General features: G+C 44.2%; 1 protein-coding gene across 3 annotated transcripts in view; it reads left to right on the forward strand.

Moving 5' to 3' along the window:
* ACTMAP (actin maturation protease) overlaps positions 1 to 12,992 on the forward strand; it is a 294,690-nt gene that overhangs the window by 114,683 nt on the left and 167,015 nt on the right. For all 3 annotated transcript variants that reach the window (XM_086938012.1, XM_086938013.1, XM_086938014.1), the window contains one exon: positions 1,273 to 1,397. In XM_086938012.1, coding sequence (XP_086794138.1) covers positions 1,273 to 1,397 — 125 coding nt within the window. The remainder of the gene's footprint in view (positions 1 to 1,272; positions 1,398 to 12,992) is intronic.

The raw sequence follows: 12,992 nt of genomic DNA on the forward strand, positions 1-12,992 counted from the left end.
TTGAGGCTTGAGGTTGACAGGTATGGGGGCCAGAGATGGGATGATTCCCAAAAGCCAAGTGGTTGGCAGACCATTGGGGCTGGGATAAAGGCATTCTCACGGTCGTTACGTCAGGCCGGACTCACCCTATCCCAGCCCTAGGGGGTCATAGGGATCTCATATTGGATGTCCGATAAATGCCTGAGTTTACCTTTATCTCTGGGCCATTTCAGAGTGAGTCGGCAGCCACTAGTCACAGGGCTACCGTCCTCTCAGAGTCACATTTCTGTCAGGAAATCTGGCACTGTCCAGTCCACTGGCGCCACTGATGGACGGGGACCAAAACATGGGAGAATACGTTCAAAAAGTCTTGCACTGGAAAAAAAAAAGACCGGGAAGTATTACTCGACGTGCAACAACGCATACACGAGGGCTTTTAAATGACGTCAGAGCTGGCATCTGGAACGTGATTCCCAGACCGTCTGGCTTCCTTCCTGCCTTCGAGGACTCGCATTCCTCCACAGGATAAGACGTGACTTCCCCTGCAGCAGCTCTTCGGCGTTATCTATTAAGAAGACCCTACGCGGCTATAGATAGAAAAAACATGCTTATTTGTATTTGCACTTCCTGCTTCGCCTCATTCTGACTGGTGCGTTGTTGTTTTGCTGTCTCTGCATAGTATAGCGAGTCACGCTGTTTTACTCTTGTATTTTCAATGCTAGTGGCTGTTAGGTGGACTGGTGGTCTACAAGGAGATTGGGGAGATTTCGAGACCGCCCGGTGCCATGGAAGGATAGGTTTAGGAGCTTCCAGATTTACCACACTACAGCGAAGATTGTGGGTTTTTTCGTTACCCCAGTCCACCTTTAGCCGGAAACTGCGCATGTTTGGCAGCATAGTGTCACCAGTGCTTCACCTGTTGAAAAACATTCGAAATGTTAGTCGGGAAAAGTATCCCCCATTTAGAGAATGCTCACCCCACTATGGGGGCGAACTTGGTGGTTTTTAGGCCTTTGTACCAATTGAGAAGGTGCCCCGTGCACCCCCTAAAATTAAAATAAAACTGATCTCTTGATTTGCAGTTTCGACATTTACTCAGAGGGCTAGAAGTGGTCTGCTGATGGGGAGGAGGGGGCGTACTCACCTTTCTGAGCACCGTTGACTCCCTGGCTTCATTTCAATGTATCTGCTATTTATAAGGCGGAGAAAATGTGCAATTGTGATCAGAATGACCTTCACTGTACATGTTGTGTGACTAACAGACCCTGTCTGTGATTTCTCATGTCCCCCCAGGTGCGGTCTGGTGGCGCTGTGGATGGCTGGAGCCTTGCTAAAGCTTGAAGACGCGGTTCCTCTGGACACCATTGTCCACGTGGCCCGAGAAAGGGGTTACACTGCCCAGGGAGAAATGTTTTCAGGTAAATGGCCACTGCAGAGCTCTCTGCCCAGCCCAGCCCCCTAGAAACATAACAATATGACAAAGTCTCGGCAGTTACAGATATTTACAGAGACATTCCTGCCCAGTTACTTGAAGCCCATGATTATTATCTTAGAACCTGAGCCGGGAGGATGCGGTAGAACAAGAAGGACCAGGTGGACATGTAGCATGTTATGTAGCCTCCTAGGCGACAGCAAGGGAAGAACCGCCAACAGAGGACACTTTCAGACATACAAGGTGAACTGTGACGCAGGAGCCTAAACTGAACGAGGTTATTTGGTAAGACATAGTTTGAACTTTGAGGTCAGTTAGTTTTCTTCTAAAACATATTACAAGAGCAAAAACGTCCACGTCAGAGGACGTTAGAACAATGGTGCACTAAACAGGTGCTGTCAAGGCATCCTATCCCTTTGTCACATCCTTGCTAGTACATTTGTCACTGTTGAAGATGTTTATGGTATATTGTACTCTGGTGTGAAGTTTGTTGTTCAAAGATTGCACCTAACAGCATTTTATGATTTTTGTGAGCTCATTTTCTACAGTGGACAACTTGCTAAATTACTGGTTTGGCATTTAATCTGTAAGTGTTGAATCGGGATGTTTACTTTGGTGGAATCTAAAGGGTTTGCCTAGTGGGATCCTCAAATGGGCACCAGTATTTGCAAGTGAATAAAGAGTTTGAGCTGTCTTCCCTAGCTTATCTGCATACCTTGCAATAATGATAAATTAACTTTTTCTTTCCTCGGTTGCTGGCACTTTCTTAGGACTTTTGTATCTTTGATAAAATGCTCCTAATGGCCAAGAGTATGCCAAGACATGGGTCCATTGCTCCCTGTTCCATAGGAACCAGGCTATACCTCAATGACGAGGCCTAACAAGGTCAAAACCGGCCTGAATTGCTTGTGGTCTCTTCGGGGGGTGGGGGGGGGGGGGGGGGGTCTTGCCTAACAGTTTGGGATGTCTGCTCCCATGAGGCGCAGGGTCAGTACCAACTTCAATAAATTAGGCCTCTGTCTAGAATGGTCAAGTGGGTGAGAAATGATAGGTTGTAATGCTATCCCCAGTGATTGCCAATGCTTTAGACTACCTGAAGCATTCTTCCCATCACCTTTGTGTCTTTGGTTTTGGCAATACCCATGTAAAGCATTTTCAGAAGGTGGATCAAGCTCGCCCTCTATCCTCTTGAGCAGACTTGTGCTCAGGCTGACAAGACTTTGTCATGAACAGAGTCTCTACAACCAGAGAACTGAGGCCCAGCGGGCTTTAATCAGTTTTGGGTTGTGGGAACTGCCTCATCTCTAGTTGGCCATGTCAGCAGTACTATTTACATTTGGTCTTACAGAGGTGAAGCTTGTGACTGAACCTTACCTTTCATGGATTATTGACACTTACTTAGGGCTACCGGCACAAAGCACTCCCAGACAGTGGATAACATAACATGTTTATATTTAAAGTTCATGTTCACCCCAACGGGGTATCTTGGCGCTGAATAACAGATGTTTATTGTTACCCAACTCAATGGTACTCTTTTTATCAACCGTAGATGGATGAAAGGCTGAGTGGACCTGCCAGGATTTGAATCTGTGACCATGAGGTCAAACACAGGCCCCTGCAGTGGATGCATTAGTCCACTGAGCTACTAGACCCAGATCAAGCATGCCCTGTATTCCTTGTGAGTAGACTGAGGCTTACGCTGACATGGTGTCATCACAAACAAAGTCCCTGCACCAGGAGACTAGTCTGGTTATTTGTAGGGCTTGGATCTGGTGTGGGTTGTTGGAACTGCCTCACCTCTAGAACCACTCCCGTCATTTGAAGTACCACTTAAATTAGGTCTTACCTCTGTGAATCTTGTGACTGGACTTTACCTTTCATAGATTGCCAGCAAGTTCTTATGACTGCCAGCAAAAAGCGATTTTATACTCTTTTGTTTTCCTATAACAGGAGTAAGCAGGACGTGTTTAAAGGAGAACTATATGGCTGTTTGGCTGTAGGGAAGGGGACAGCTCATTTGAATTTAGTTCTTCGCGATAATTTAACCACTGGAATAATGGTTTGACCCCTTGTGCTAAGCCCTTCTTTGGCTGAACCTTCGTTTATCTTTCAAAAGGTATCCATGACAAATTCAGGTCCTTTTTTCGCATTTCCTGTGGATTCTAAAGGTACCCAACACATAGAGTCACTTGGAGGGAATCAAGAAAATAGCCAAAATAAAGCTACATTTTGCATTTTTGTGGGAACATTGGGGGAAAAAGTGCTGTGCAAGAAAGCATATATTTGTTTTTTCTAAACATTGTGTCAACTAAATGTTTGCTGTGCTAGTATCACCATCTTTCCAGCTTTCGGTAACAAGCAGAATTGTATAAAAAACATTTTTTACCACTGTTTCTGCTTTTGGAAGGTCTCGTACCGGGCGACGCAGCGCAAAGCGCTGTCACCAGCGAGATCTATTGTTGCTGACTTGCCTCGGAAGTGGGACAGGAGATGGGCACGCGAATTGGCGATTGGAGCTGGTGCACAAGCACGTACAGACATGCAGTGTGCACATCTCCTGTCCCCCTTCCGTCCTCGCAAGCCAGCATGCAGTTTCACGGTCTCTTTTTCTTTATGCGCACGCGTGCTCAGTTTAACATAATTGCCTTCTAAATAAACTCGCCCCATCGTTGGAGCGGCCCGCAACGGCGGGTCCGCTCAGGAAATAAACGTGGACACTGTGCTTTCATCGGCACAACCACTGGACAAACTGAGAATCCCCCACTCACCTTGCCTGCGGGGGGAACTCCTCCTCTGGTGCCATTCTCCTTAACGGTGGCTGGATGCTGTGCGCTTCAGAGCACTCTAGCTCCTCTGTACTTCTTCACCCGGGCCCCCTCCTGGGACCCGTGACTTGAGCTCCTGCACTTCCGCTTTGGCGCCAGGGCTCCCTCTTCACCACGGGCGCCCTGGAAGGGGACAGGCGCTGCCTTCACCGGCCGCATGCGCCGCCACTGGGCACGAGCCGAAGAACAAGCGAAAGTTACAGGTACCGCGCATGAGCGGGCAGCCCTCGCCCTCCAAGGTCTCCTCCCCGGCCCGGATGCTTTCTGTTTTGCTTATTATACAAGTATGCGTCCTGCGCACACACATGACCATTTCTGCCGGCTTTTTAGTTTCGCACTTCCCAGCCCTAGTGTACCTGCCGGACTCACGTCGGTGCTGCATGCTTCCCGTAGTGAGGATTCATTCCATGCGCAGATTGCCAGCAACAATTTTCGGCTTGATATCCCCATAGACAGTAAGTGTCCACGCTGCCCCGCCCGATAATTTGTTTTCACAACCGGTACACCTCAGTGCTTGTTATAATTGAGGCCCGTTTTTATCCGTCAGTCCCATGGCATTTTGCTATGTACTAAAATCAATAAAGACGTTGTAATAAAGGGCCAGATGTAGGTAGCCCTTTACCGATCGGAATCGGCCGGAAATACCGATTTTCGGCCGTTTCCGATCGGTAAAGGGCTATCGAGATGTAGAGGCACATTTTCGGTAATTTTACCGAATCGGTATCATTACCGATTCGGTAATATGTACCGAATCGGTAAAATAATTACCGATTCAGTAATATTTACCGATTCAGTAAAATTACCGAAAATGCAATGTAGGTAGGCAATTTACCTTTGGCACATGGCTTACAGAATCGGTATTTTACCATGGAATACAAATCCATGGTAAAATACCGATTCCTGTGTACATGCACATCTGTGCATGTACACATGTGCCATGTGACAGACAGACGTGCCCTTAGGGCATGTCTGTGTGCCACATTGCACACATGCCCGTTTTGGGGGTGCTAGAGGGTGTCAAAGTGACACCCCCTGCACCCTTGACAAAATCGGTATTTACCGAATCAGTAAATACCGATTCGGTATTTGAATTGAATCCTATGGGCTTCAAAGGCCCATAGGATTCAATAGCAAATACCGTTTCGGTATTTACCGAATCGGTAAATACCGAATTTGTAAGGAATCGGTAACGATTCCAGATGTTGGGACCTACATCCCATTTACCGATTTTGAAATACCGAATCGGTAACATTCGGTATTTCAAAATCGGTAAATGGGATTTACCTACATCGGGCCCAAAGTGCTTAGTTTCTGTTGTAGCCCACCTCTCCCTTCCATCGGCACGCTATCCCATGTCCCGGCTCCCTTCGCTTACACTAAACCACACCCAAATTTCAGACAACACCTGTTTGTATGTTTTCAGCGTTATTCCTTTTTCTGTTGCCTCGCCCCTAGTAGAGGGAATCCGGTTCGTGGACGTGATGGCATTCACACTTTTCGAAGACGACTCGGGCAGGCATGTAATTAGCAGTAACGTAAAAAAGGCCCCCTGCACTACAGTGGGGGGGGGGGGTGCCGGCGTTGAGCTCCACGGAGCCCCTGGGGGGCGCTCATGTTTCGTTACATCACTGGTAATTAGCATTCATAAAACGCAGCCTACTTAAATAATAAAACCAGGCTTCGCATGACAAAATAAAGAGCTCAACCTTACACCTTGAGTCCAGTCAATAGCTTTCTGTGGCTTTCTCTTATAGATTCCCAAAGGGTCTCCGATTGTACTTGAAATTATATTAAAAAAATGTTTTTAAATCAGTAATGATCACTCAGATGCAATTTAACTTATACCACCCCCATAACTGCCAAGATTCCGGATTACTTATGTGTGACGTTTTCATAGTTACAGTGTGTTTGAGTGGCGTTCAGTTGCCAAATGTGTGACACTTAGAGTGGCACTTTCTCGCGATTAAAGCCAAGCAATTTAGTACATGGAAAGCGATAAATATCAGAAATGACATACTTCTGAGCAATGAGTTATAAAAATATTTTGAAAAGGATACAAACCTCTTGAAATGGGACGTTAACTTATTTTTATTGAACTTGAAATGTTTGCAGTTTTGTGGCAGCCTATTTTATTTTGTGTGTAATACATAAAAAAAAACAAAGTCGTATTCACAGTGCTTTCAGTCGCAGGCTGCGACCGCCGCACTCTAATGCAGAAAATCATTATTTCCTGCAGCGCAAACAAGGCTCAGTTCTGTGTGTCTCTGACTATACAAACTCTCTCTGCAGTGATTGTATTAAGCAACTGCGGTAACAAAGCAGATTCCCGCCTTCGTGGTGAACAGCAGGTGTGATCCTTGGCAGTCCTTTTGCATTGATGTGCTTCCTGCATTAATCTTAGACCTTTCTTTCCTCCAATATTACCCCACTCACCCACTTTTATTCTGTAAGTGGAGCTGACGTTCTGCCCATGAGCGATCCTCAGCAGGTCTGCTTTATATATAGTCTACTTTTTGCCACCCAAGTGATCCCCCCTCAGGTTGCCCACTGTATCCCACGAAGACCACCGGCCCGTTTGGCACACAGCTTACACAGATTGCATATTGCATATTCCTATTGCACAGCACAGGCTGTTTCAACCCCCTCTCTCTCGCCCCCCCCCCCCCCCTACACACACATACGTGCTAGGTGACGATTTACAATCACCAATAAATGCGATTAAGTATTAAGTGCAGGGCATATTTGCAGTAAGTGAGAGTAGGGATGGGGTTGGCAGGGACAGGACACATTCCTTACTGGTTCGCAAGGCTACAGACAACTCCTCTCCTATATCGGGACGTGCAGATACCACGTTGCAGTGACATTTTGCTGTACAAATGTTTTCCATTTCAATTACATTGGAAACGTTGTGGTCTAAGGATTAATGTGTGTGTGCATAAAATGTGGACCACCATTGCATGTTGAGGTTTCTAGGCTATAAGTTTAAGTCTATACATTTTTACATGTACACTTTGGTTCAAGAAAGCAAGGCCGTCCTAAAGGCCTTACACATCACGTCCAGTGTTTGTTTATAGAGGTGTAGATAGATGTGGCAGGTGATTTGTGAAGCAGGGGGTAAAGTTTCAAAGAGCCCACTGCTTCCCATTTATGGCTGTCTTTTACTACCCAAACTGGGGGCAGGAAGGCCCATATTTTTTGCTTGCATTTATTTATTTATTTCACTTCTAAAGCACACTTTCACCTCAGAAAGGCATCCTGGCGCTGACAGACTCGTATCGAAAAAGGGGGCTAGGGGTTTGGGAAAAGCCAAGTTTTCAAGTGCCTTCTAAATGCGAGAAGGTCGGAGGCCTGCCTAAGTTCAATCGGAAGAGAATTCCAAAGTTTTGCCGCGGCCACGCCGAACGATCTACCTCCTGCTCTGGATCTCCTAAACCTCAGTGTGGTCACCAACCTGGCCGAGGAGGAGCGTAGATTGCGGGCCGGCACATGCCACGAGAACTTCCTTTGTAGACGAGCAGGGCCCAACCCATGGAGAGCTTTAAAGGCCAGACAGAGAGACTTAAATTGCACCCTCTGTCTCACTTGGAGCCAGTGCAGCTGAGCCAGAGCCCTTGAAGCAGAAGATCTTGTTGGCCACACCAGGGCTAATTTTGCAGCTGCAGACTGAATTCTCTGGAGTCTATCCATGAGATAGCTTGGAGACTCCAACTGTAAGGAGTTGCAGTAGTCTAACCTACTGAGCATGGTACAGCGCACCACCTCTACCCGAGCAAGGGGCGGTAACAAAGGAAGGATTTTTCTCAGGAGGCGAATAATGGCCAAGCAGCCAGCTACTACCTTTGAAACCTGCACCTCCAAAGTAAGGTGGCTATTATACATCACGGCCAGGTTCCGCACTACCTTCGCAGGCTGCACCAATGGAGAAAAATCCACAGGCCAGAAGTTTCTGGGTAGAAGAGATTATACCCTAGGCCTTGGGCAATATAACACCTCGGTCTTTCCTTTTTTTTTTTTTTTTTTTTTTGTCCTCATATATGCCACCAGATTTTATATGCTCTAGATGGGTCTCGCTGTCGCCTCTTATACTGACATTTCCGAATCCGCCCTGGGGACAGTATCATAGCGGACAGGGATGTCCCAGAGGTAGGTTGTTTTCCTTATCCAACTCCCCTGAACCTATGATGGAATACTTCGGGCTAGGGGAGGACAGGACCGACACAACCTCTGGCATAATCATTGGACCGTTTACTTGTTAGACCAGACCACCAGTTTAGACCACACATTCTCAATATTTCCATTGCGACCAACCATGTCCATCTTATATACTTCCATTATATGTTTTAAACATTCTGCAAATCTGGGAGGGGCAACTGACTTCCATTCTTTACAGATTTCTCTCCTGGCGATAACCACTACATAAAAGATAAACTGTGTGTCTAAATTATTTATGTTATAATCATTAGGTAAACCAAAAAATACAAGTCTGGGTGAACATAAAATAGTTGTTGTTAATACCTCGCCCAGGAAGCCAACTATCGCTCTCCAATAGTCCTGAATCACCGGGCACTCCAAAAACATGTGGATATCGTCTGCTGCTATGTAATTACAGCGGGAACAGTAATAGTTGTTTTGCGTTATCTTATGTAATTTGGCCGGGGTCCAATATACTCTATAAGCTGTAAATAAGTGATTACGCCTTAAATTGGCTGGTTTAATTAACCTCTGGGATAAAGTAAAAGAGTCTAACCATATTTTACTGTGTTCTTCAGGGAGTTCCGCTATTCTATTTTCCCATAGGTTTGTCAATTCAAGATGTAGATTGTTCTTTTCATCAGTAATTAACAGTCTATACCAGAATGAGACTTCTCTAATCCATCCCCCCCCCTACAAATTGCATCCAGAAGTCCAGTGTCTTCTTCCCGCTGTAGGTTCTGACTTGACCACCAAGCAGATAATTGGTAGAAATTAAATCTAGTCAGATGCCCGTTTGTAAGTGATGTTAGGGAGTTCCAGTCCATAAGGCCCGAATCTACCCATAAGTCTCCCCATTTCAGTATTCCAGCTGTTCTCAAAGGTTGTGAGAGCTGATCTTGAAGACATAGAGGTGTTCCCGGAGAATCCCATATTGGGGTGTGCGTGTGATAGTAGGGAATTCTCAATACCTTTCGAAAAAAAAAAACAATTTTTAAGTGCAGTCTGCAGTATCTTAAGACAGATTTTTTTTTTTAATTTCTGGTCGCCGAACTTGAATAGAAAAAAGTCATGGCCATAGGGTAGGTCGTGGAGTAAAGCCTGGACCAAAAGGCCCTGTGAAGATGCATCTAATGTGTTTGCAAGTAGCCTAAAGTTTTTAAAATGGAAAGCATGACAATATGATAGTAAGTCCGGAAGGGCTAGACCTCCGATTTTTTAAACCCCTCCTTAATTTTTTTCCAGGCTATCCTAGAAGATTTACAGGCCCAAATAAATGATCCAATCTTACCCTGGAGATTAGTGATGTCTTTCGATGAGAATGATAAAGGGATGGAGTTGTAAAGGAAGGTCAATTTGGGAAGAATAGTCATTTTAAGATTAACTCGTCCATAGATGTTTAGTGGCAGATTGCCCCATCTTATTAATGTTTTGGTAATATCTTTAACAACAGTCTGCCAACTAGTTATTGGTATGTTCTTTAAATCTTGAGTTAAGTAAATTCCCAAGTATCGCATTTTTTGTTTCGCACCCTGTATAGGGATATTATTATTCCACCCCAATATCTCTGTTTTCTCCTTATTAATTTGGTAGCCTGACAGTTTTCCAAATTCTTCTGATAAGTAAAATAGCCTGGGTATAGCTTCAGAATGGTTAGAGGTATACAGAAGGAGATCGTCCGCATACAGAGCAGTTTTTAACACCATGTTACCCAACATAAAAGGTTGAATTATATTGTCACCTCTAATGCCACAAACAAAAGGCTCCATATAGACATCAAACAAAAGAGGGGATAAGGGACAACTCTGTCTGGTACCTCGAGATATATCAAACCAATCAGATAATGCCCCATTTACCAATACTTTTGCCATTAGATTATGATACAGTGATTTAATACCCTTAATAAATGTTAGGGGGAACCCGAATGCCCTCATTGTAGCCCAAAGATAATTCCAGTTAACCTGATCGAAGGCCTCGGCCGCGTCTATCGCGACCAAAGCTAACGGGAGATCTTTATCTTTAGCGTAGTCTATGGCCCCTATCGCTTGAAAAGTTAGTTTGTTTAGTTGTCTCCCTGGGATAAAACCTCTTTGATCAGTGTGGATTATAGATTTTATTATCTTCGCAAGTCTAGTTGCTAAGATCCCGGAATATAGTTTCATATCCGTGTTTAGAAGAGAAATTGGCCTGTAAGACTCTATTTTCTTGGGGTCTTTGTTAGGTTTTGCTATAAGCGTTATTGTGGCTTCAGCCAAGGAAGGGGGAATACAGTAGCCGTGAGTCAGTAAAAGATTAAAGAGTGTAATAAGTGAGGGTAATAACTGATCTATATAATCCAGATAGATCTCGACCGGAAGCCCATCTGAGCCTGCCGCTTTCCCCTGCTTCATTTTCTTTAATTGGTTTAATATTTCCCCTTCTGTTATCTCGCTTTCTAGATATCTTTTATCCAATTCAGAAATTTGAGGTAAGTTTTTCTGGAGCAACCAGGTTTCTATCTCTTCTAACTTAGGGTCTTTATCTTCCGTATAAAGGCTTCTCATGAAGCTCCTAGCTTCATCTCTGATGTTGGCGTCTTCCTCGATCAAATCTCCTGTCTCTCTTTGTATTAAGACTTTGATGCTGTTCCTAGTTCTTTCCTCTCTAGATTTCCAAGCTAGGAGGGCTCCACATTTTTCGCCATATTCAAAGTTCTTTAATTTACTGGTCTCCCATTTTTCTTTAATGATTTTCTCATCACAGACTTTAAGCTGAAGTTGTAACTCTATAAGCTCCTTCTCTGACAAGTGAACCATCTCAGAGTTTGATAAAATAGCTTTTTATAGCTCAAGATCTTTTCTAGTTATTGTCGCCAGATCTTCCCTTCTCTTACCTTTTATAACCTTTCTTTTATGAGCCGTTAAGGAACTCAAAACCCCTCTCAAAAAAGCCTTATAAGCTTCCCAAACTACCTGGGGGAAGAGGTGCTTAAGTTTATTGTGAAAAGTTCTGTGGTTTTTTCTTTAACTTCTCTTTTTACCTGGTCGTCTAATAGAAGTGACCATTCCAAGGTCCATCTTGATTTTAAAGGACTCAAGTTCAGTACAATTACCATTTCCAAAACTGCCTGATCTGACATCCCAACGGGTGTGAAGGAAAGATAATTAATGTCTGTGAGGAGATGCTGATCAACTAAAAAGTGGTCAATCCTTGAGTAATTTTTATATTTCTTGCTGTAAAAAGTAAATCCCCGTGAAGATCTATATTTCTTCCTCCATACGTCCGAAAGGCTGAAATATTTCATTATACCACCTAAGGTAGCGAGTGATTTAGTGGGAGCGTGATACTTAGCTTTGGAGGTTCTATCTAATTTCTGATCGAAAACCAAGTTAAAATCACCTCCCAAAATTACCGGGCCAGTTGACCCTAATAAAGCTGTCGCTAGCTTAAGAAGCGGGCCGGGGTTATCATCGTTTGGACCATAGTATACAGCAAGTGTATATGGGATATTTTGAATATGTATTGCTGCTACCAACCATCTTCCTGTTTGGTCTGTCTCATATTTTTTCAGGCTTATCCCACAATTTGTGCGAATTATAATGGAGACCCCCCTTGTTGTTCCAGTCTGCCTAGAGCAGATTATTTCCTGTACCCATCTTAATTTCTTAAAAAGTGAGCTACAAATATCTGCCTCTAGATGAGTCTCTTGGAGCATTATAAGATGCGCATCTGAGTTTTTTAAGAATTCACAGATCCGGGTCTGTTTCCTTTTTTCCCCCAATCCGTTAATATTCCATGAAAGGGCTTTAAGCTTATAAATATTACTCATAACCTTGCTATGATCTCGTACTCATCCAGAGCTATGTATAAGTGATTTTTTTCTGTACATGAGGATTTTTTATTTTGTGTCTTTTCTCCCACTGCTCCCTTCACCCAGTGTACACCCTCCCCCCAGAGGAACCCCCCCAACATACCAGACGATGGCATCGCCTTTGGAGCTCCTAGGAGAATCCTCTGACTGAATCAAATCTATTATAGCGATCGAAAGTGTAGTGCTAGTGAATCATGTTCCCTCTTCCGTGAGTTAGTGTTTCAGTGCATTATATTTGTTCTCTATTTATTCCCTCATTCCCTTTCCCCCTTTTCTTTGTTCCTTTGTCCCTTACCCCCCTTTTTAAAAAAAAAAAATTAAGACCCGTCTCTGACAGTTGCCTTACTCATCACTGATTTTCCTGATCTTCTCTCATACGACCTAAAAGATTATCTACCTCTTCAGGCTGTGAAAAACTGTAAGTCTTATTTTTCCACATAATTCTAAGTAGAGCAGGAAACCTCATCTGCACATGGGCTCCCAATGATCTAAATTCTGGCATTCTAGTGCCAAGCTCCCATTGTCTCTGTGCAGTTCTGGCTCCTAAGTCAGACCTGATAAGGTATGGGTTAGACCGATAGCGAAGATCAATTTTCGACAGACATCTCCCTAAGATAAGCTCCTTAACGCTAAAGGTTTGAAAGTTTACCAGTATCTTTCTAGGAGCTTTCCTATCGGTGCGTCTCTTAAAGGGGTCTCTGTGTACTCTTTGGAT

This window comes from Lissotriton vulgaris, chromosome 9 (assembly GCF_964263255.1).
Source record: "Lissotriton vulgaris chromosome 9, aLisVul1.2, whole genome shotgun sequence".
Lineage (NCBI taxonomy): Eukaryota > Metazoa > Chordata > Amphibia > Caudata > Salamandridae > Lissotriton > Lissotriton vulgaris.